The sequence below is a fragment of the Leucoraja erinacea genome, chromosome 15 (genome assembly GCF_028641065.1).
Source record: "Leucoraja erinacea ecotype New England chromosome 15, Leri_hhj_1, whole genome shotgun sequence".
Classification (NCBI taxonomy): Eukaryota; Metazoa; Chordata; class Chondrichthyes; order Rajiformes; family Rajidae; genus Leucoraja; species Leucoraja erinaceus.
The window spans coordinates 9127893-9151225 of record NC_073391.1 but is presented as its reverse complement, the minus strand read 5'-3'; the positions used below and the strand labels follow the sequence as shown (position 1 = coordinate 9151225).

At 41.6% G+C, this 23333-nt stretch overlaps 1 protein-coding gene across 1 annotated transcript; it reads left to right on the top strand.

Annotated features, from left to right (window-relative positions):
* The first annotated feature begins 8076 nt into the window (after positions 1–8076).
* LOC129703931 (leucine-rich repeat-containing protein 27-like) lies at positions 8077–23009 on the top strand. The gene is made up of 4 exons (XM_055646650.1): positions 8077–8280; positions 9973–10103; positions 21051–21109; positions 22726–23009. The coding sequence occupies exons 1-4, from the start codon at positions 8125–8127 to the stop codon at positions 22785–22787; spliced, it is 408 nt and encodes a 135-aa protein (XP_055502625.1). The 5' UTR covers positions 8077–8124; the 3' UTR covers positions 22788–23009.
* Positions 23010–23333: the final 324 nt, after the last annotated feature.

Below are 23333 nucleotides of genomic sequence, written 5' to 3'. Positions count from 1 at the left end.
GGGCAGGCCAAACAACTCAAGTCAAGTCATCCATTTCAAGCACAAGGCAGGCCAAACAACTCATGGCATTGTCATTTCATTTCCAATTTTGCATTGCAGTTTCAAGCACAGGCAGGGCAGGCCAAACAACTCATTGCATTGTCACTTAATTTCCAATTTTGCATTGCAGTTTCAAGCACAGGCAGGGCAGGCCAAACAGCTCATGGCATTGTCATTTAATTTCCAATTTTGCATTGTAGTTTTAAGCACAGGCAGGGCAGGCCAAACAATTTGTGGCATTGTCATTTCATTTCCAATTTTGCATTGCAATTTCAAGCACAGGCAGGGCAGGCCAAACAACTCGTGGCATTGTCGTTTCATTTTCAATTTTGCAATGCAGTTTCAAGCACAGGCAGGGCAGGCCAAACAACTCATTGCATTGTCATTAAGGTCTAACAGATCATTTATTGCAAGTACATTGCAGACTCACTATTCAGTTGATTCACAGCTTAGAATCACAGTTGTGGGCTCTCCCTCACGATCTTCCAGAGTGACTGACTCACGTCCAGGCATCCGGAGTTTTACAGTCCTGCCCCCCCCCCCCCCCCCCCAGAAGGGGCATTACCTTCATCATGGTGATTGACAGGCGAGAGGACCAATCAGCTGATCTCAAGTTTGTTTGAACACTCATAACTTTTTTATTTTTCATCGATCAGAAAAATCATCGGGGCTGTCTCAGCGGAGGAGGACTGTGAATTAGATGGCCAAAGATCATAGCGATATAGGGTAGCGTTATTTCTAAAATCAATATACAGCGCAGACAGGAAGAGGGTCAAGATGAGACTTTTAGTTATATAGATATGATGTGGAAAATTTAAGATGTTTGGCAGCAGAGAACCAGGATGATTTATACGGTAATTATCAATTTTGAACAGGTTGCTATCCTTAATTGCCCTTGCAAGGTATTATGAGCTCCTATAGTTAAATTTCTCAGCATTCTCAGGGAGGAAAGGCATATTGCTGACCAAACACATTTATATTTTTCACATCAAGTGCCGGATTGCTGGTGGCAGTTGCAACGATCTATCATCTTGAACAATTCTGTCCTGTCTTTGAACTCTTCAAAGAAGATAGTTAAACGGATAGGTTTCAGATGGAGTATATTCTTTTGCTGGCAGGAATAATAGCATCTAAAGAGCTGTAAGGATAGTACTCAAAGAGTGCTACATTGAGGAAGATGACGACCAGTATTGTCATGCAGAGGAACCTGAGGGTGTCTTTTTGTTGGAAGGATGCTATAATATGTGCAAAGGAATGTATCCTTCATGATTAGACATGTGCTCACAGAATATTGTTATTTAAGAACATGGAGTTCATAAGGAGAGATACCAACTGCTCTGACTGAAGAAGAACAGGAAGTGGACTATCAGGAGATGCATCCATCAAAACAACCCACACTTTTGATTGTCTAAAACATTACTACCTTCCATTACTGAATTCCCATGAAATATAGAAAGTTTATTGTAAAGATAATAATTTCAATATTGTACTACTTACCTCAGATTTTCTGACATGTCATTCTAAAGTATGTACTCTAAACTCAGGAGTGTGCTTGCCACCCAAGGCTCTCCTACCTAGAAGCAATAATTATTTTTCTGATCAAAGACTTCACCGGATAGTTTACTCAAGTTATCAAAGTATTTATATCCACCAATTGCTTTCTCAAACTTCAGACTACTGAAATTTTAAAGAACAACTGCAAAAGACCCAACTCTCCCACTCCAGCACCTTGAAGGTACATTGCAGTTGTACTCAGTCAATGCACAGGGATATAAAAGGAAACTAACATTGCAATTTACAAAAAGGCAAAGACAGGAGAGCATCAGCAGTCAGAACATTTGGGTTTTAGAAGTATATTGGGAAAATAAAATAGTGGGCCCAGAAACATTAAAACAGTGGTACTCTTTCAGTACAGAGTAAAAGCACAGTACAGTGCCAGGGCAGGTAGGTTTGTGTTGGTTATCTTCTGGGCTGTATTGATGACTCTCTGCAGAGCCTTCTTGTCAGCCGCAGAACTGTTGCCATACCATCCTAGGATGCAATTTGTCAGGACACTCTCTGAGTGATCTTAGGAAGTGAAGCCGTTGTTGTGCCTTCTTTACCAGGGAGTGCGTGTTAGTTGACCACGTGAGATCTGCTGACATGTGGGTGACCGGGAACCTGAAACTGGAGACTCTGTCCACTCTTTCTCTGTTTATGTGCAGTGGGGGATGGTCATCCTGCTTCTTCCAGAAGTCAATGATGAGCTCTTTTTTTGTACTGAGTGCTAAGTTGTTCTCTGGGCACCAGCCAAGATGACCATGGTATAATTTCATGGATGAAAGTTATTCTCTGTCACTGTTAATTGAGTCAACTCAATAGGAATGAGAACAGAGCCATCTTTTGGTAGTTAGAAACCATCACTACACATGAATGCAAGTAAAATAATAGAGAAATATTTATATATAAGCCGATTGCAGTACTTTCTTGAATTACCACATGGATAAAATTTAATATACTGCTTTCCCCAATATTGCTTTTTATAGAACAATCAGTGTTCCCAGTTGATGATTATATTTAATTAGTTTTTTAAATTTCAATATATTTTCAGAAATACTTTATTTATGCTTTGCCCTAACTGGATTACAAATCGAATAAAAGTATAAATAACACAATTTCTTAAATTTGGCTATAGATTTAAGAACTCCATGTGTCATTATCTCAGAAGTACCATTTCCACAACCACCCTAATCTATGTATAACTAAAAGTCTTCATTTTGTTTGTGCCCACGATTTGACTCTGTCTGCGTCAATCTGGTTCTTCCAAACGCGAGGCCAAAGCCTTCCCATTTTCACACATTCTACTCACATTTTTCCCGTGGTAGCGATTAACATCTTCCCTTCGCATTTCCACCTATATTTCCGGTTATTAACGATTCAAGTTTAAAAAAAAAGGAAAAAACGCTTCTCACACACAGCCACGGTGCCACAATGACATCACAATGTGGCGTTGCGAACGGTAACCGCAGCTTCTCACAGCCAGCCTTTTTTCCAGGAGGTTCCACTGATGATGTCACACTGCAACGCACAATGCACCAATCAAAATGGGCTCTCAAGCTGCCGAGTGCCACGGTGACATCACAATGGGACATTGAGGTTGCTGCCCCTGCACCAATGTCTGACGGGGCTGCTCCTCAAGTTCTGGCTGCATTTTAGTCCCACGATCCAGGTGTTTGGATACAAGGCAGGGAGTGGGGAGGGCCAATCGGGGAGGGGGAGATCTCCCTGTCGATTTGCTCCTGGGCGTGGCCAAGGTGCCTATTCACGGGTACAGGCAGCGGGCGGTCGATAGTCACACCAGAGTCGGCTGCCTGCCCCTCTTCCACGCCTACGTCCGAGCTCGCGTGTACCTGTACGCGGTGTCCTCGGGGACGCTGGAGGCCATCCATCAACACTGGCAACAAAGGGGCGGTGGGGGGGGGAGGGATTAAAATGCAGGTTTGTCAGGTTTGTATTGCTTGTCTGAGGGATTTCATCGGGCTGCTAGCTGATGAAGAAAAATCAATCGGACTTCCGTTCCCGGTTTATTTTTTTTAAATCGCTGGACAATTTAATCACTGGATTAAAGTAAAAAAGCGACTTCTAACACTCTCAACACCTTCAACGTCACGGATCACAATATCAGGACAAAACAAAAGGTAAGTCGTGTATTTCTCATATAATTTGCTTCTTGAGGTGGCTTTGGTCTAATCTTATGATGCGAAAATGTTATTTAGCCCCTATACGAATCGGCCGTGTCTTGCCTGCCGATATGGTCTTAAAATTTACGGCAATGGCAACGTTCCAATTGATCACATTCCAGAAACACCCACACTCAAGATAATTAAAATCCTCTTTTTTTTGAACAATTATGTCATAAGAGCATCTAAATTGTCTATAATTGATGATATTGTCTATCCTTGATTAATATATTTATACTAAATATCCACAACAGTTTTAGTCACATGTATTGTGCAAAAAATAATAATTCTGATTATATTGAGAGTGGATGTTTCTGGATTAATTTATGGGAATTAAACATTAAATTCCTTCCATTTGGCATATGTTCATGACAGTGAGCTTTAAAAATCATGTTATATTTTGAATTCTTGTGTGAATGGGATCGGTTTGTTATTTGTTATTTGGATACTTAGGCTATTTAAAAAAATGTAGCCTTTTCTTAAGAAATGGATCTCGTAATTGAATTTAGATGAATTTAATTGATTAGATGAATTGAATTGATTTGATGAAATATGAATATGATTTTTTTTGTTGGGTATTTACTATTTGTTTTAGTGTTTAACTTTATCATTTCTACCTTTTTTCTAAAACTGCAAATAATAACTTGTTTCTGTTAATGCTGTTCAGCGTTTTTTTTTCCTTTACATTTAAACAGATGTCTCAAAAGAAGAAATGTAAAATTGTTAATCCAAATGCCCAGCAAAAGAGACTTGGACAGCATTCGCAGAGTTTATCTGAATTTGGACTACTCCAAATGTGATGATCTACAGGACATTCTTATTGAGAAAGTAGTGGACAGAAAGGCATGTCATGCATGGTTGAAGAGCAAAAACCTGTAGTTTACAATGCCGAAATTGAAAAGTTGAGGAAAAACAAGGTGTACAGAGTTGCTTATTGGTTACAATCTGAGGAGTATGATGATGCTACAGATTATGATATGCCAATGTACCAGCTAGCAATTGATCTTCTCCATAAAGACTTGGTCTATTGCTAGAAATTGTAACATCTATATTACTAAAACTCTGATCTTGACCGCTTTTGGCCCACTGTGCTGTGATTTCGACGATTTCATTTTTGGCCACCTCGCTCAGAGCCCGCCTCTGCCTTCTGGGTGGGGAGGACTTTTCCCGTCGATAAAAAATGAGAGAGATATTAATGTTTTTTTAAAATTCCGCGTTCTCTCTGCTGCCCCTGCTGGAGGGAGGGGGAAGGGCTATAAAACCAAGAAGTGGTATGCCTCACTCAGTCTCTGCAAGTTGGAAGAAGACAAAGGGTCACATCTCTCTGAGCTCTGAATAATACTGAACAAATGTCTGCTCAACTGTGGTTTGAAAATGAAAATGAAAATATGGTTTGTTTGAAGTAAAAAGGCACTGCCACTTTTAAAGTGGTATGAAACTGCACTTGAATTTGGTGGCCTTGGATCCAGCTTGAAGTGGTATGAAACTGCACTTGAATTCGGTGGCCTTGTACCCTGCTTGAAGTGGTTGGAAACTGCACTTGAATTTGGTTGCCTTGCACCCTGCTTGAAGTGGTAGGAAACTGCACTTGAATCGGTGGCCTTGCACCCTGCTTGAAGTGGTAAGAAAATGCACTTGAATTTGGTGGCCTTGCACCCTGCTTGAAATGGTAGGAAAATGGATTTGAATTTGGTGGCCTTGCATCCTGCTTGAAATGGAATTTCAAGGAATAGCCACGAGTCAACTGCCAGCCCACCAGCTGTGAGTGAGCTGCCAGCAGATCAGGCTTGAGGGACTGAGCTGCCACCCCAAGAACCCATACCAGCGCTCCAGAAAGCCCCCCCGCTGGCCACCAATATTGGAATTGGTGGAGAGGTGGAATATTGCATCGCGGGATCAGCCCTCCGGTGTGAACATGGGACCCAACGGGTCCCACTAAGTCTAGTATACAATAATATTAAAGTTCGGATCTTGAGAATATCACATTTTTGAATTTTTAAGGCAGTCTGGGTGTTTATTACTATTTCCTATTTCATGTTCTACAATAACATTCTACAATACATAGATTAGCATGGGGCCCCTATGCTCGTGGGGCCCCGGGCCCATGCATAAAGACGGCCCTGGCTGCTGCACTCCATGGGCTGCACGACGTCGCAACGGGTGAGGAGGAGCCGGACGCAGCACCCTCGACTCGAGTCCCCTCATCCCGTATGGGACAAACCAATTTACCCCAAAATACGGCATGTCCCAGCTAATACAGGATAGATGGCAACCTTACCATTGACTCTCTCGTCTACATATATACATGTGTGTGTGTGTGTGCGTGTATATATACATGTATACACCTGTATATATATATTAATATACAGATTCTGTTGTGCTGCTGCAAGTGAGAATGCCATTGTTCTACCTGGGGCATATGACAATAAAACGCTCTTCACTGTTAACTCTCTCATCTATATTTATATATATATATATTTCTACATGTAGCGATGTTACAATACTTACCTTCAGCGGCACTGCAGTTATGCCACTGGCCGTGTGCGCGACCTTGGCGCCTTTGGGGGGGGGCGGGGGGGGATGCCGGATTAAAATGCCGTTTACTCCTGCCTGTCGGTCGAACTTCCTCAGGCTGTTAAGCTGCTGCAGAAAAATCGTTTCAACTTCCGTTCTCTGAAGTTTAAAAAAAAAATCGCGGGACAATTTAATCCCTGGAGTAACATAAAAAGCTACTTCTAATGCCGTCAACGCCTACAACGGGACGAATCTCACGTAGGGGTCAAAACAAAATGTAAGTCGTCTATTTTACATATAAGCTTGCTTCTTAGGATCGCTTTAATCAACATTTCCTTGGCGATAATGTTATTTTGGCCCCATACGAACCAGCAGTGTTTTTCCTGCTGATATGGGGTTCAAATTCACCGCAAATACAACGTTGCAATCGATCACGTTCCACAAAAACCCACTCGCAAGACGATTAAAATGGCCATTAATTTACGGGAATTAAACATTAAATTCCTTCCATTTGGCCTATAAATTCATGACAATGATTTAAAAATCATGTTATATTGTGAATTATTGTGTGAATGTCATTTGGACACTTAGGCTATTTAAAAATGTTAACATTTTCTTAAGAAATGGATAGATGTTTAGATCTAGTAATTGAATTTTGTAATTATCTACAATTAGGTAACTAATTAATTATATGCTTTAATTTCAGGTCATCCAAGGAAGATTGTTTCATATTTGTTTCAGAATGCTTCAATCAATAATAACTGAAAATTTCATTCACTTCTCTTGATTTTTAAGAACGTTATGGGCTTTTGACTGTCGTCGATCACAGCTTTTGAGTTAAGTCAATGGAAAAGCAATAGGGAACAAGATGCTCAATTCAGAGTATGAAAATGGCCATAACATTTTTCAAATACTGAAGATATGAAAGTGAATTAGGTGTCAAATTAAACTTCTTTTTATGCTTTATCTGATGGGATAAATTGCAGACTTGATTTTTAAAATCTCAAAATGTTGTAACATTGCTAATAGGGTGATTTCACCAAAGGTCAAATGTGCGTAGATCCCCCCTCACGTGACCGAAATTTTTAACTGGAGGACATATCTCAGTTTGGTACATGTTAGTGAATGGGGAAACACGCACTTTCCCACCCGTTAAAAACATGGAAAACGGACGATTTTGGAGCTGAAATTTTCTGTGCTAGTCGGGGTGACCGTGAAGCACAGCGAACTAAATTTTCAGGCAAAAAAAAGATAGAAAGTAAGGTAATTACAAGAGGGAACCGAAGGTAGAAAACAGCGGAAGTGAACAGCAAATATTTGGCGTGGTGATTTACAGGTACAAAATATCGGGAATTATCGTGTTTGCTCGCTGAATTTCATCAAAAGTAAGGAACTATTAACTTACTTTTTCCATGTTTTTAACGGGTGGGAAAGCGCGTGTTTCCCCATTAACTAACATGTACCAAACTGAGATATGTCCTCCGGTTAAAATTTTCGGTCACGTGAGGGGGGGATCTACGCTCATTTGACATTTGGTGAAATCACCCTATACATGTGTGTGTAATACATATCCTGTTGTGCTGCTGCAAGTGAGAATGTCATTGTTCGACAATATGACAATAAACCATTCTGGACTATCTCGTATATATAAATGTACGTGCACATATATATGTGTGTGTGTGTATACGTATTGTGTTGTGCTGCTGCAAGTGAGACTGCCATTGTTCCACCCAGGGCACAGGACAATAAGACATTCTTGCCTGGTGGTTCTTGATGGCGCGCCGTGTGAGGGGCGTCACAGGCCCGGTTGCCATGGAGACGCGGTGGTTTGGAGGCGGCCCGAGACGCTGGAATGGCGGAGCAGCATGAGCGCTGGCCCAGCCCGGCGGGCAGCCACGGCGATGGCGACGGAGACGGCGACGGGGACTCGGTCGCTGAAATGATGGATCTCAGTGGCAGGGGACTGGTGCAGCTGCCCGAACACGTTCTCCAAATGCCCTGGTTGAAGGTAAGGCCGCGGAGTCCGAGCCGGCGGCGGGGACAAAGCTGCAGAAACTTCATACCCGCTCCTTTGAAGCATCAACTTACCTTCTCTCCAGAGATGCTGCCTGACCCGCTGAGTTACTCCAACATGTTGTGTCTTATCTCCGGTGTAAACCAGCATATGCAGTTCCGTCCTGCAAACTTTTAATATTAGGCTTGTCAATGGATTTTTAGATAGAGGAACATTCAACTATAATAACATATGATCTGGAAGAACCTTGATCAGTATGGGTGTCAGGGGTTATGGAGAGAAGGCAGGAGACTGGGGTGGAGAGGGAAAAGATAGACCAGCCTTGATTGGAAGGCAGAGTGGACTTAATGGACCAAAGGGCATAATTCGTATCCTATCACTTATGAACATGAAAAAAAACGCAAGTTTAGTCAATAATGTCACCGAGTTTTTTGGAATTAGAAGAAATCTGGTTCCTGATCCAAAAGTCGAAATGTCGATGTTTGTATCTTAACAAAAGTGTTGGAGTAACTTATCGGAAGACGGGCCGCGCGAGCTGAATCATCGCCTATCTATTCGTTCCACAGATGTTGCCTGACCTGCTGAGTTATTCCAGGTCTCGACCTGAAACGTCATCTATTCCTTTTCTCCAGAGATGCTACCTGACCAGCTGAATTACTCCAGCTTTTTGTGTCTATCTTCAGCAATTTGCTTCATATACTTTGTGTTCTACCCCAGATCCCAGCATTTGCAGTTCTCCTTGTATCCTAACCAGGATGGTTTCAACTGGTTGACACACGAGACTGCAGATGTTGAAATCTGGAGCAACAAACAATCTGCTGCAGGAACTCAGCAGATGGAGCAGAATCTGGGGTGGTGATGTGAGGAATTGGCAATGTATTTGGATTAAGAGCGGAGAGGGAAAATACATTTTCTTGAATAGTAACAGTGTCAAAGATTATGGGGAGAAGGCAGGTTAAGATGGAATGATAGATCAGCCTTGATTGAATGGTGGAGTAGACTTGATGGGCCGAATGGCTTAATTTTGCTCCTACGACGTACAAAATTCTAAAGAGAGCCAGATATCCTCCTGTTTTTCTTTAGACCTGATGCAGCGTCTCGACCCAAAAGGTCAACAATTCCATCTGCCCCCCCCCCCCCACCTCACTTCTCCCTCTGATGCTGCTCGACCATCTGAGATCCTTCAGTGGATTCTATGTTGGTCTAATTTCAAATTGTTACTTCATATATTTGTTTCTCTACATGACAAAGGGAATAGTTGAAATCCCTGGTGCAAGAATGACTGTCATTTATGTGTTTAATTTTTGTTGCACGGAGCAATATGTTTTACACTTATTACTTTTGAAAGTGCAATATCTGATTGGTATTTCCTGCAAACTCATCTCCTGACTAAGATGAGTTCATTGTTACATTGTAGGTTGTTCTCAACTTTTTGCGACTTCATGTCAAATGAGGTTCACATACAAATAAAAATCCCTGATGATATTTTGAAGAAAGCTAACCCTGCTTTTGTCTTAGCCAATATTTCTATATTTTCTACCTTGCAACAGTGAATACATTTTGTAAGTATTTCACTGTTTGTAAAGAAAGTTAAGACAATTGACAATTGTGAAAGTGTCTGTACAAGTTTTTTTTTCAAATATTTCTTGTCATGCATGGCAATGACTGGAATATTTTTTCCAATAGAATTTATATCTTGAAGGAAACGCCTTATCTGAACTTTCTGAGGACTTCTTTCATCGATTGCCAAATCTTATCTGGTTGGATCTACGAAACAACAAGCTCACAAGTCTTCCTCTTTCAATTGGAGACCATAGGTTTGTTAGATAATTTTCTTATCTTTTGTATCTATGATAATGCTGGAGCAATGTCTTGCATTTAAGAAACTGTCAATATTTTGTCTGTTTACATTCTCCCAATTAAACATTACCTTGAAATACTCCTGTGTACTATTAACATATTTACATCATATTGCAATGAGGAGATTTTTGTCTGTATTGTTTGGGTAGTATTCTGGTGGAGAAAATTCAACAATTCCTTAGAGTCTAAATCTTTTTTCTGGAAACGGGGCATAATTAATAATTACAGTTGCAAAACAAGATGTATTTCTTAGAATTGGGAAATTTCCAGTAAAGGATTTGGTTGAGACAGGTAACAGGGGAGTTTTCAAAATTAAACCATATGAGAAGAGTAGGTATATGAAGATTTGAGGAAAGTGTGGGGAAAATGGGCGGAACAGCAAGAGAACCAAGAGGAATAAACTGAAGCATATACTAGTTAAATTGTCTTGTTTATTAGCTGTAAATTATTTGTAATTCTTCATAATACTTCCTCATATTTTTAATATGTTAATTTTATTACCGTGAAGTGATTGCACACATGAAATGTTCTTTACTTTACTTCAGCCTGAAATAAGATACAATCACACAATGCTTTCCGATCAGTGCATATGGATTCTCATATCAATATGCTGAACTGATAATTTTTTTCTAATAACGTATTTAATCATTCGATTGTGCAAATTTGTAACTTTCTCCTCTCTAATTTAGGCCCTCTCTCTTGTTGGAGATGGTCATTGCCTGGCACAATTATGACTGGATGTCACTTGCCACTTATTAGCATGCCAAAATGATCTCAAGGTCCAGGCAATGTGTTCCAGACACTCAGCACAATACGTATAAAAAAAACTTGCTCAGCACATCTCCTTTAAACTTTCCCCCTCTCATCTTAACGCGGTGGACTCTAGTCTTTGAGATATGCACCCTGAGAAAAAGATTCTGACTTTCTACCCTCTTTATGCCACTCATACATTTATACATTTCCTTCCTGTTATGTGGTGACTAGAATTGCAAGCAATATTCCAAATGCAGCCTAACCAAATTCCTATAAAGCTGCACCATGACTTCTTGTCTCATATACACAGTGTCCCAACCTATGAAGGCAACCATACCACATGTCTTCTTCACCACTCTATCTACTTATGTTGCCACTTTTAGAGAGTTAAGCAGCTGTCCCACAAGGCAACATTTTTCGGTAACATCCGAAAAATAGGCTGTCACCTCATGGTCGCGGCGTGAGGTGGGCTGACGCCAGTGTTGTGGTGAGCTGTCTCCGCAAGTGTTGTCACGTTTTTCTTGTCACCACTGGATTTTGAAATGTTCAAAACCTCGCTGCGACAGTGGGCTTGTCCTGGGTGTCAAGTGTAGGTGCTGTCGTAGGTTGTCACCAAGATGACGGCAGGTGACGTTGGCTGTCGCCGGGTCATGACCTTGGTAAATACCATTGGCGCCAACCTACGTCATCCTATGTCAACCTACGACAACCGGCAACAGTTCCGGTGTCAAGAGAAGTCTTCAGTTGTCTTCATTTGTTGCCGACAGGGTCGTAGCTTGTCGTGGCTTGCACGGATGGAGGTAGGTTAACTTCCAGTGTCGTAGGTTGTCACCTGTGTGGTTGAAGGTTGTCGTAGATGTGGTCGTAATTGGACGTCCCAAGTCTCGAGGAATTGTTTCGCTGGTTGACGTAGCTTGACGTAGACTAGGTGGTAGCTTGTCGTGGACATTGTCGTGGGGTGGGTAAAAAAAGCCATTTTTCAGGTGTCACACCGTGACAGTGTATGACGCTGGCAGTCTCCTAGAAAATCGCCTAGTGGGACCCCAGCTTTATACACTTCGATCCCAAGGTCCCTCTGTACATCAGTGTCGTTAAGGGTCTTGTATATTTTCTGTTTGCATTTGACCTCAAAAAGCAGAACCTCACACTTGCTCAGATTAAGCCCCACCTGCTATTTAATTGCCCAAAAGACCACCAGGGGCGCCGGGGGAGATGGCAGCCCTGCCGGCAGTCTGTTAGTTTTTTCTTTCTTTTTGTTAATTTTAGTTTGTTCAAAGTTTTGTTTTAATGTTCTTTGGTATGTTTTATGTGGTGGGGGGGGGGGGGGGGGGGGAGGGGAAGTGGATCGGGGAAATCTTTTTTTCAAGTTTCTTACCTTCCCGGAGATGTGATCATTTTTCGGATCACATTCTCCGGTCTCTGCGGCCTAATATCGCTGGAGCTGGAAGTCTCCTTGGATTGTCGTGAGCCCCACCGCAGGGTGTGGACTTTAACATCGGAGCGGATCCCTTGCCTGGGATCGCGACCACTGCGGCCACCGTGGACTTACCAACAAGGGCTCGCAGTCGCGGGAGAGGCTAGTTGGGAGGGCCCAAAAGCCGCCGGCTACGGGAGTCAAGATCGTCCCATCAACAAAGGGCTCGAGGCCCCCGACCGAGGAAGAATAAAGGAAGAGACTTGAACTTTATTTCTTCCATCACAGTGAGGAATGTGTAAGAGTCACTGTGGTGGATATTCATGTTAAAATGTGTTTTTGAATGATCTGTTATTTTTAATTGTATGACTGACCTGGCCAATGAAGTTCCTCGTATGTTGCAAAACATACTTGGTGAATAAAGTGTGATTCTGATTCTGATTTCTGTATCCGATATATATCCCACTGTATTATTTGACAATCTTCCACACTGTCCATATGTCGACCAAATTCAGTGTGATCTGCAAACTTTCTAATCAAAACATCAATATTTATTTCAAGACATTTATATAGTGGTGGGCAAATTAATGGAAAGAATACTTAGAGATAATATATATAAGCATCTGGATAAACAGGGTCTAATTAGGAATAGTCAATATGGATTTGTGCCTGGAAGGTCATGTTTGACTAATCTTCTTGAATTTTTTGAAGATGTTACTCGGGAAATTGATGAGGGTAAAGCAGTGGATGTTGTGTATATGGACTTCAGTAAGGCCTTTGACAAGGTTCCTCATGGAAGGTTGGTTAAGAAGGTTCAATGGTTGGGTATTAATGGTGGAATAGCAAGATGGATTCAACAGTGGCTGAATGGGAGATGCCAGAGAGTAATGGTGGATGGTTGTTTGTCAGGTTGGAGGCCAGTGACGAGTGGGGTGCCACAGGGATCTGTGTTGGGTCCACTGTTGTTTGTCATGTACATCAATGATCTGGATGATGGTGTGGTAAATTGGATTAGTAAATATGCAGATGATACTAAGATAGGTGGGGCTGTGGGTAATGAAGTAGAGTTTCAAAGTCTACAGAGAGATTTATGCCAGTTGGAAGAGTGGGCTGAAAGATGGCAGATGGAGTTTAATGCTGATAAGTGTGAGGTGCTACATCTTGGCAGGACAAATCAAAATAGGACTACATGGTAAATGGTAGGGAATTGAAGAATGTAGGTGAACAGAGTGATCTGGGAATAACTGTGCACAGTTCCCTGAAAGTGGAATCTCATGTAGATAGGGTGGTAAAGAAAGCTTTTGGTGTGCTGGCCTTTATAAATCAGAGCATAGAGTATAGAAGGTGGGATGTAATGTTAAAATTGTACAAGGCATTGGTGAGGCCAATTCTGGAGTATGGTGTACAATTTTGGTCACCTAATTATAGGAAGGATGTCAACAAAATAGAGAGAGTACAGAGGAGATTTACTAGAATGTTGCCTGGGTTTCAGCAACTAAGTTACAGAGAAAGGTTGAACAAGTTAGGGCTTTATTCTTTGGAGCGCAGAAGGTTAAGGGGGGACTTGATAGAGGTTTTTAAAATAATGAGAGGGATAGACAGAGTTGACGTGGAAAAGCTTTTCCCGCTGAGAGTAGGGAAGATTCAAACAAGGGGACATGACTTGAGAATTGCCTGTCAACCACTACTTTTACATTGCAGCTGCAAGGAACAGACAGACTTATAAGATAAATTAAAGGTAACTGCAAAATCAGCACTTTTACATCTGTAGCATTGTATGTTTTTAAATCATGGATAACATTAAATGATTCTCCTGTACATAAACTAATATATTGTTATGGATACTCACATGAGCGCCCGGGATGCTCCGCAGCCTTCGTCTCCAGAGGGTTGCGCTTTCTCTCCCAAGATGGCGGACTGCGGGGGTGATGCGCCGTTGTGTATGGCTGCTCCTCCTGCAGTCCGTCCTTTCACCCTTTTTTATTTTTATTTTTAGTCCTGTTCGTATAAGGTGTTTCTTGGAGGTCTTCTTTTATGTGGTGGGTGGGGGAGGGGAAGGGGGAAACTATTTTAACCCCAGTCCTACCTGGTCGGAGATGCGGTTTTTCTCCGAACCGCATCTTCGTCCTCTCTGTGCGGCCTACAGTCGAACTGGAGCAGCGCTGGAGCGGCGTTTCCTGCCGGGACTGCAGCTTCGACGGCGGTGTAGATGCTGGGACACCTACATGGAGCGGGCGATGCCTTACCGGGTCGCCTTGCGGTAAGCTCCGGGGCACTGTGACCGTCGACAGCACCGCGGAGCCTGGGATCCGAGATCGCCAGAGTCGGAGGTTCGGCCGGCGCGGCCTGTGAACTTTGGTCGTTGCAGTCTTCGGGGGGGAAGCGGCCGCTTCAGTCCAAGCCGCTGATGGATGTTCACCGACGCCGATGATCCAGCTTCGCGGCAGGAGGGCCTGAAAACACCGGGTTGGCTGAGGAGGCCAGATATAGGCCCCGACCTCGGGTGGACTATGAGGGGGAGAACTGGATATTTTTGGTGCCTTCCCTCACAGTGAATTCTGCTGTGGGGGGACGTTTCATGTTGATTTCTATAGTGCACTGTTTCTGTGTCTTTTTTCTTTTTCTCTTTTTTCTCTTTTTTTGATTTATATAGATTTATTGCATTAATCTGTTCAATTAATTTAATCAATCTCTGTAAAGCACTTTGGTTCAAATACTGGTTTTGTTGAAAAGTGCTATATAAATAAACATTATTATACAGTGGCTTGCAAAAGTATTCATACCCCTTGAACTTTTCCACATTTTGTCACGTTACAACCACAAACGTAAATGTATTTTATTGAGATTTTATGTGATAGACCAACACAAAGTGGCGCATAATTGTGCAGTGGAAGGAAAATGATACATGATTTTCGAAATTTTTTACAAATAAAAAACTGAAAAGTGTGGCGTGCAAAAGTATTCAGCCCCCTTTACTCTGATACTCCTAAACAAAATCCATTGCAAACAATTGCCTTCACAAGTCACCTAATTAGTAAATAGAGTCCACTTGTGTGTAATCTAATCTCAGTATAAATACAGCTGTTCTGTGAAGGCCTCAGAGGTTTGTTAGAGAACATTAGTGAACAAACAGCATCATGAAGCCCAAGGAACACACCAGACAGGTCAGGGATAAAGTTGTGGAGAAGTTTAAAGCAGGGTTAGGTTATAAAAAAAGTTTTGAACATCTCATGGAGCACTGTTCAATCCATCATCCGAAAATGGAAAGAGTATGGCACAACTGCAAACCTACCAAGACATGGCCGTCCACCTAAACTGACAGGCCGGGCAAGGAGAGCATTGATCAGAGAAGCAGCCAAGAGGCCCATGGTAACTCTGGAGGAGCTGCAGAGATCCACAGCTCAGGTGGGAGAATCTGTCCACAGGACAACTAATAGTCGTGCAATCCACAAATCGGGCCTTTATGGAAGAGTGGCAAGAAGAAAGCCATTGTTGAAAAAAAGCCATACGAAGTCCCGTTTGCAGTTTGCCACAAGCCATGTGGGGGACACAGCAAACATATGGAGGAAGGTGCTCTGGTCAGATGAGACCAAAATTGATGTTTTTGGCCTAAATGCAAAACGCTATGTGTGGCGGAAAACTAACACTGCACATCACCCTGAACATACCATCCCCACTGTGAAACATGGTGGTGGCAGCATCATGCTGTGGGGATGCTTTTCTTCAGCAGGGCCAGGGAAGCTGGTCAGAGTTGATGGGAAGATGGATGGAGCCAAATACAGGGCAATCTTGGAAGAAAACCTGTTAGAGTCTGCAAAAGACTTGAGACTGGGGCAGAGGTTGTCGTGGTTTACATGACTCAAATTAAAGATATAAATGACACAGACATGGAGAATTCTTCAAGAAGACGAGAGGCCTTTAATTTGCACAAATCTGGGCCTGGAACATTCAGAGATAGTACAGCTTGGCCATTCTCCAAATGCTCATTGAACTATATTTTCATGCAGCATTTTATTATAATTTCAGTTCTTATCTTTGGCTGCTTAGCATTCATGTTTTTACTAACTTTAACCTCGTACTGTCCTTGTCTTTTATCTCCAATTTCTAAGTTATCATAATGTTCTAACTGAAGCAAAATAAACTAAACAATAACATGTTTTTGGGCCTTGACTTCTGAGCACACAAAAAAGCTGACATTTGCGAGCTTTGCTAAATGTTTTAAGCATATTGGTTAGATTTAAGAAGTAACGTGTTTCTTCTATATACATTCTGTATAACGTCTATAAGGTTCACCTTCCAGCAGGACAACGACCCTAAACGTACAGCCAGAGCTACAATGGAATGGTTTAGATCAAAGCATATTCATGTGTTAGAATGGCCCAGTCAAAGTCCAGACCTAAATCCAATTGAGAATCTCTGGCAAGACTTGAAAATTGCTGTTCACAGACGCTCTCCATCCAATCTGAGCTATTTTGCAAAGAAGAATGGGCAAAAATTTCAGTCTCTAGATGTGCAAAGCTGGTAGAGACATACCCCAAAAGACTTGCAGCTGTAATTGCAGCAAAAGGTGGTTCTACAAAGTATTGACTCAGGGGGGCTGAATACTTTTGCACGCCACACTTTTCAGTTTTTTATTTGTAAAAAAATTTGAAAACCATGTATCATTTTCCTTCCACTTCACAATTATGCACCACTTTGTGTTGGTCTATAACATAAAATCCCAATAAAATGCATTTACGTTTGTGGTTGTAACGTGACAAAATGTGGAAAAGTTCAAGGGGTATGAAAACGTTTGCAAGCCACTGTATATATATATCACAAACAGCAGAGATCCCAGCACAGATCCCTGCATAATCCCATACATTTTAGTAGCAAGCATAAAGGCAGAGCCAATTTTCTAAATGGGGAGAATTATTCGGAAATCGGAGGTGTAAATAGACTTGGGAGTGCTGGTGCAGGGTTCGCAAAAGGTTAATTTGCAAGTTGAATCAGTAGTAAGGAAGGCTATTGCGATGTTAGCATTTATTTCGAGAGAACTAGAATATAAAACGGGGATGTAATGCTGAGGCTTTATAAGGCACTAGTCAGACTGCATTTGGAGTATTGTGAGCAGTTTTGGGCCGCATATCTGAGGAAGATTGTGCTGGTAGTGGAGGGGGTCCACATGAGGTTTATGCGAAGCATCTCAGTAATGACTGGGTTACCATATGATGAGCGTTTGACGGCACTGGGCATATGATGAGCGTTTGACTGCACTCGCTGGAGTTTAGAAGGATGAGGGGGACCCTCGTTGAAACTTAACGAAAAGTGAAATGTCTGGTTAGAGTAAATATGGAGAGCACCTTTCCACTAATGGGAGAATCTAGAACCAGTGCATAGCCTCAGAATAAAAGGAATACCTTAAGAAAGGAGTTGAGAAGGAATTTCTATAGTCAGCAGGTGGTAAATCTGTGGAATTCATGGCCACAGAGGCCTAGTCATTGAGTATTTTTAAGGCGGAGATTGACAGATACATGATTGATTATTGTGTCAAGGGAAATGGGGAGAAGGCAGGAGAATGGGGTTGAAAGAGAAAGACAGATCAGCCATGATTGAATGGCGGAGTAGACGTGATGGGCCGAATTTTCTCCTATTAAGTATGAAAATATGCCTGTCCTGAACTCTAATCAGCAGATCTTTAACGACTCCCAAATGTCTTATGTGGACTTCCCCAATAACAACTGCTGCCAATTTATTCTCCCTTGCTTCCTTTCTAATAATGCTGTAATGTGCCTATGTTTATGTCAGTGGTTCCCAACCTTATTTTGGCCATGCCCCACCTAATCACCTCTAAAATCCTGATGCCCCCCCCCCCCCCCCCCCCCATTTGGTGATATATAATTCTTATCATTTAAAAAGTGAACTCCGTTTCAGCTGAAGAAGCGACGTGCGACGTGCATGAAGAGCGATGGCGCGGTGATTATGTAACAACTACACAATAAAGACCTTTTTTACCCCCAAAAAATTACTTACTCAAAATAACATCTAAAACATAAACTACATATGTTTACCTGATGGAAAATCCAAAAAAATAAAAATCGAAAATTTGGACCCAGACCTCCTCAGTCGCGCTCAATTGCCCCCCTTAAAAATCAAATTGCCCCCCTGTGGGGCGTACGCCCCACGTTGGGAACCACTGGTTTATGTCAAGGCTATGTTGTGGTCTCGGAGTTAAGTGGTCTTATCAAAACCTAGCTGGACATTTTTGAACAAATTACTGGTGCGTTTGTACAGTTTCATAGTAGTGCCTTTGACATCTTCGATTCTTGTATTTATGACTGAATAAAAACATTAGTCCATAATTGGACAGTTTGGATTTGTCCGTTGTTTTGTGAACATTATATACCAAGGCAATTTTACATATTGTCATGCGAATGTTTATGTGATTATTGTTTTCATTTTATTTAGCAACACCTTTTGCATATGGTTCACCCTAAAGTGCTAAATTTTACAACATCAACCTTCATGCCCACTGCTTTTAAATTTTAGTTGTTTTAGAATAATTAAAGTGGTAGTTTTCTTCCTATCCACAATGTAACCATTCATTTCCATTTCAGTTAATCTGAGCATTTGTGAACTCAACACTGATCAATTAGTCAATCATTCATTTAGACATTAATTTGCTCTTAATTACCAGTTTTTTTCCATAGTTTCATGGTGTAAAAGGGCTTAATTAGCATAGGCTATAAGATATTGCGGAGCAATGACAGGTGGAATTTAATTTTGATAAATATGATCAAACCTGGTCCATTGAGAGTACAGTAGAACATGATAGGACCATGCCTAAGCATTCCTACTAATGGGGTGCAAACCTGAAGAAATTTAACCATTGGACAATATGAGTGCTACATGGCAAAGCAGATTACTATGGACAATCCCCAGCCAATGGATCAAATTAAAATTCTATCATTCCAGCACATTGTCCCAATGATGGCGGACAATTAAAGGTAACAGGAAGTGGAGGAAGTTGTAAGAATACCGCCAGCCTCAATTATTGTGCGGTCCATCTTGTGAGTGTCAAAACTATGTCTCCCATGTGAAATTCCCACAGTTACTGAAGCCAATCTTTAGCTGATTTGATTTATTCCACTCGGTATCGATAGCTGAGAGCATTGAATATAGCTCAGGGTTTCGGCCCGAAACGTTGCCTATTTCCTTCGAGTCTGAAGAAGGGTTTCGGCCCGAAACGTTGCCTATTTCCTTCGCTCCATAGATGCTGCTGCACCCGCTGAGTTTCTCCAGCTTTTCTGTGTAACCAAGCATTCTAGCTGGTTTATTTATCAGGAAAGCTCTTTTACATAATAATTCAAGCAACAAGCCTAGCACATTGTACTTGTGTAATTGTTTCACACGGACAATAAAGTATGAGTATATGTGTTAATTATGAACAATAAATGCTGACCTTTTCAGCCACACCATCATAATAACTTAATAAAATAAGAGAAGATCGTGGGGTTACCAAGATTATCATTCAATGGACTACATAGATTCTTAAGTTGGAGTGCCAGACAGTTTTTTTAAGCATTTTGCTTTGCTGAGTCCAGTGTAATTTTGGATCTGTGAATGACACCAATGGACCACGGAAGGATAACCATGTTTAAATGTGTAAATTGAAAAAGGGATTGAGAGGGGAACCACATTCAGGCTGTCTGAAATTTGCAAATAAAGTTGATAATAGTACCTTCACTAAAATAATTGTGTATGCAAAACCAGTCGTTGCTTAAAGGTCCAACATTTGAAAGAGAAAGCGTTCATTCAGATGTTGTTACTGACATATTACTCCTCTCAGATGAACACAGATCTAGCTTTTGGCCTAAAGGTTATATGCTCAAGTAAGACGTGTGCTTTTAAATTTTGAATCCTTGGTATCCCACACTTTTTTCTTCATTTAACCTTTTAGTTCCAGCGCCTTCAACTACAATCTGGAATTTTCGTCCTAACCCTTTTGGCATAAGTTTACCATGTCAAAATCAATCTTGCCTCCATTGTTCAAGTAATTTTACAACCCCATCTGGTTTGATTGTGAAACAATATATTTAGTTCAGTCGAAAAATATACATAGAGCTTCGATTTTATCTTCTGTGATTGAACTGTTCTGAACAATTCTGTTTGCTTTATATCATCAGGATTACTGAAACTTTCCTCCAAAGTACAAACCACCATTCATCTTACCTATCACATGCCTTAACATCTCAGTTTCTCCCAGTGCCAATTGCCTGAATTCTTTCCTATAAACTTAAGGAAATTAAAAACTTTGCTGCCTCCATTTTATACTAATTACCACTCCTCACTACTATCTTCTGGTTACCAATGCATTGAATTTAGAATGTTTATTGTCGCTTAAAAATGTTGTCAAGACCTCAATCCATTTGATAACCTCCTAAAAGTTATATGGTCATTGTGCTGTGCTTTTAAGTCTTGAGCCCTCAATATCCGACACTATTTTCTTCAATTGACCTTTTAGTTGCAGCATCTTCAACAACAACCTGGAACTTTCTTCCTAACCCTTTCCAGGTTGCTATTTCTCTTTCCATTAAAAAAGAATATGCGACTTTTATGTGGGTTACTTCTTTCTTTTGGTACTATTGCTTAGAATCCATTTTCACCATTATAATCTGCCCTAGAATATTTTATTCTGTTGAGCTACTTTGTGAATGTTGTTGTCGCCAGTGCATACTTACTTTGTTTTTTTTTACAGATGCCTTAAAACATTGCTTCTTGAAGGAAATCCTATCCGAAAGCTGCCAGTAGAACTTGGTTAGTTTGATATTTCAAGTCTATGATGTGGTTTAATATTTTGTTGTTGTATAATTTTTGCAACTCAAATTTCACTACCTTAACTGGTACATGTGACAATAAACTGACCTTGAAACCTTGAATATTGTTTATATAAACCTTATGATTTAAAAAAATTGAAAAAAAGAATTAGTCAAATTAAATAAGTTTCCAGTGCAGCACTTGTGGGTATCACAGTATTCCACGACTAATTGATTTTTAAAATAAAAGTTTCCTAGTATCCCACATTTTGGCAAATATAAAGTTAATTTCACACACTATCCCGCCTTGGCCCAACAATTGATTCTCAACTCTGATTTTGTACCTTTTGGTATTCTGCTGTGGAGTCCTTTCCATTTTATGGTGACATTTTTCAATTGTAACAGGTGATAGTCGATTAACGCTGGAATCAAAAGAGTTGTGGTTGTAGCCCAGTCCATACAGAGCAAACTCCCCACCATTGACTCAATCCACCTTCACACTGTCTCAGGAAAGCAGCCAACATAATCAAAGACCTTTCCCTCCCTGATCATTCCTCCTTCTCCTGCTCCCGCAGAAGATACAGGAACCTGAAAGCGCCCGCCACCAGACTCAGAAACAGCTTCTTCCCTGCTGTTATCAGGCTTCCAATGGTCCTTCCATCAGCTAGGATACAGTCTGATTCCCCTTTACCTCATTGCAGACATTGAACTTTGTCTCTGGAATTGTTGCGCGATAATGCTGAAAACTATTCTGCACTCTGTATCTTTCCCTTCGCTCTCCCTATTGTACTAGTGTTAGGCTTGATTGTATTTATGGAGAGTATTATCTGATTTGTTTGTATAACAAGCAAAACAAAGCTTTTCACTGTACCTCAGTACACTTAACAATAATAAACCCTACACCTAAAACCACATTTCAGAAGGTGATGGATGATTCTCGCTGCAGTTGCCATAAGGGTAGCATGTGTTGAATCTTAAGATACCAGCTATTCAAGAAGAATCTGTCAGAATAGACTTCTCACGATTAGCTAAGCAAGATTTTGGTGCTTGTTTGAAAATTCTGTTTACCCACCATTCATGTTGACTATTATCTGTGAAGGACAATGATATCCTATTGTGGATTCCTTTCCCACACAAAATGTTGGAGAGTACATTCATCGTGTACATGTACTGCATTCATCAGAGTCCTTTTAATGCAATCTAACTAAGTAGCTATCCTCCCTATCTGCCTGCACATACACACTCATATCTCTGAGTAGCAGGAGCCTTGTTGAACTCTGTTGTGCTGAGAAAAACCCAAACCTAATTCAGGTGAATCACTAACTCCAAAGCAGATTTCACTCGATTGACCAGAAGCTTGTATTCTGCATGAAGCAGTGAGATGAGTTGTCAATTTTTGATCTCCAACCTCTGCCCCTTCAGCTGGAAGTTGGTGATAATGCCCTTTTTAATAGGTTCTCACATTCTCCAGCAGTTCTAAGTTAGTCCAGTGCAATTAAGCTGGAAAATCATGATTTAGGATTTTTTATTTGTCTTGAAGAAATGCGAAGACCATTCAGCTTGTCCAATCTTAATGGAAGGTCCAACTGACCCGCCTCCTGTGTTCTAAAACTTCAGGATCTTCTAGAAGGTGGTGCTGTTGCCGTGTGCGGACGTGGCGTCGAAGGACAAGAAGCTGAAGCAAAGAAGTAGAAGCCAAGTAACTGAATGGAAACGAAGCCGAAACATCAAATAACCGAAAGCGTATGAAGCCGAAACGCCAACTAACCGAAAGGGCGTGACGCCTAAAAGCAAGCTAACTGAAAGGGCGGGATGCCAAAAAGCACTCACCGAAAGGCCGCTCTGCTGAAACGGCAACTTACCGAAAGGCTGCGTTGCCTACAAGCCAACTCACCATATAGCCGCTCAGCTGAAAAGGGGGGGGGGGGGGGGGGGGGGGGGTGGGGGCGGGAATTGTCAGAGATTGGTCCAGCCCGCGTCCATCACATCACTGGCCGATGGAGACGGGAGGGTGGGTGCCATTTTCCCGCACATGCCGTGGTGATTGGGCACTCTGAACCCAAGCACCAAGTTGTAAGCGGCTGAAGGAGTGCATCCCTCGAGACAGCCTCCACTCTCCCACGGCCATGGCCGCCCTCCGCCTCGTCTCCCCTGTGCGATCGCACTGTGACGGGTTGTGGGTCGGTAGCGCTGGGTGGAGCAGAGGTGTGGGACAGTCTGGTCCC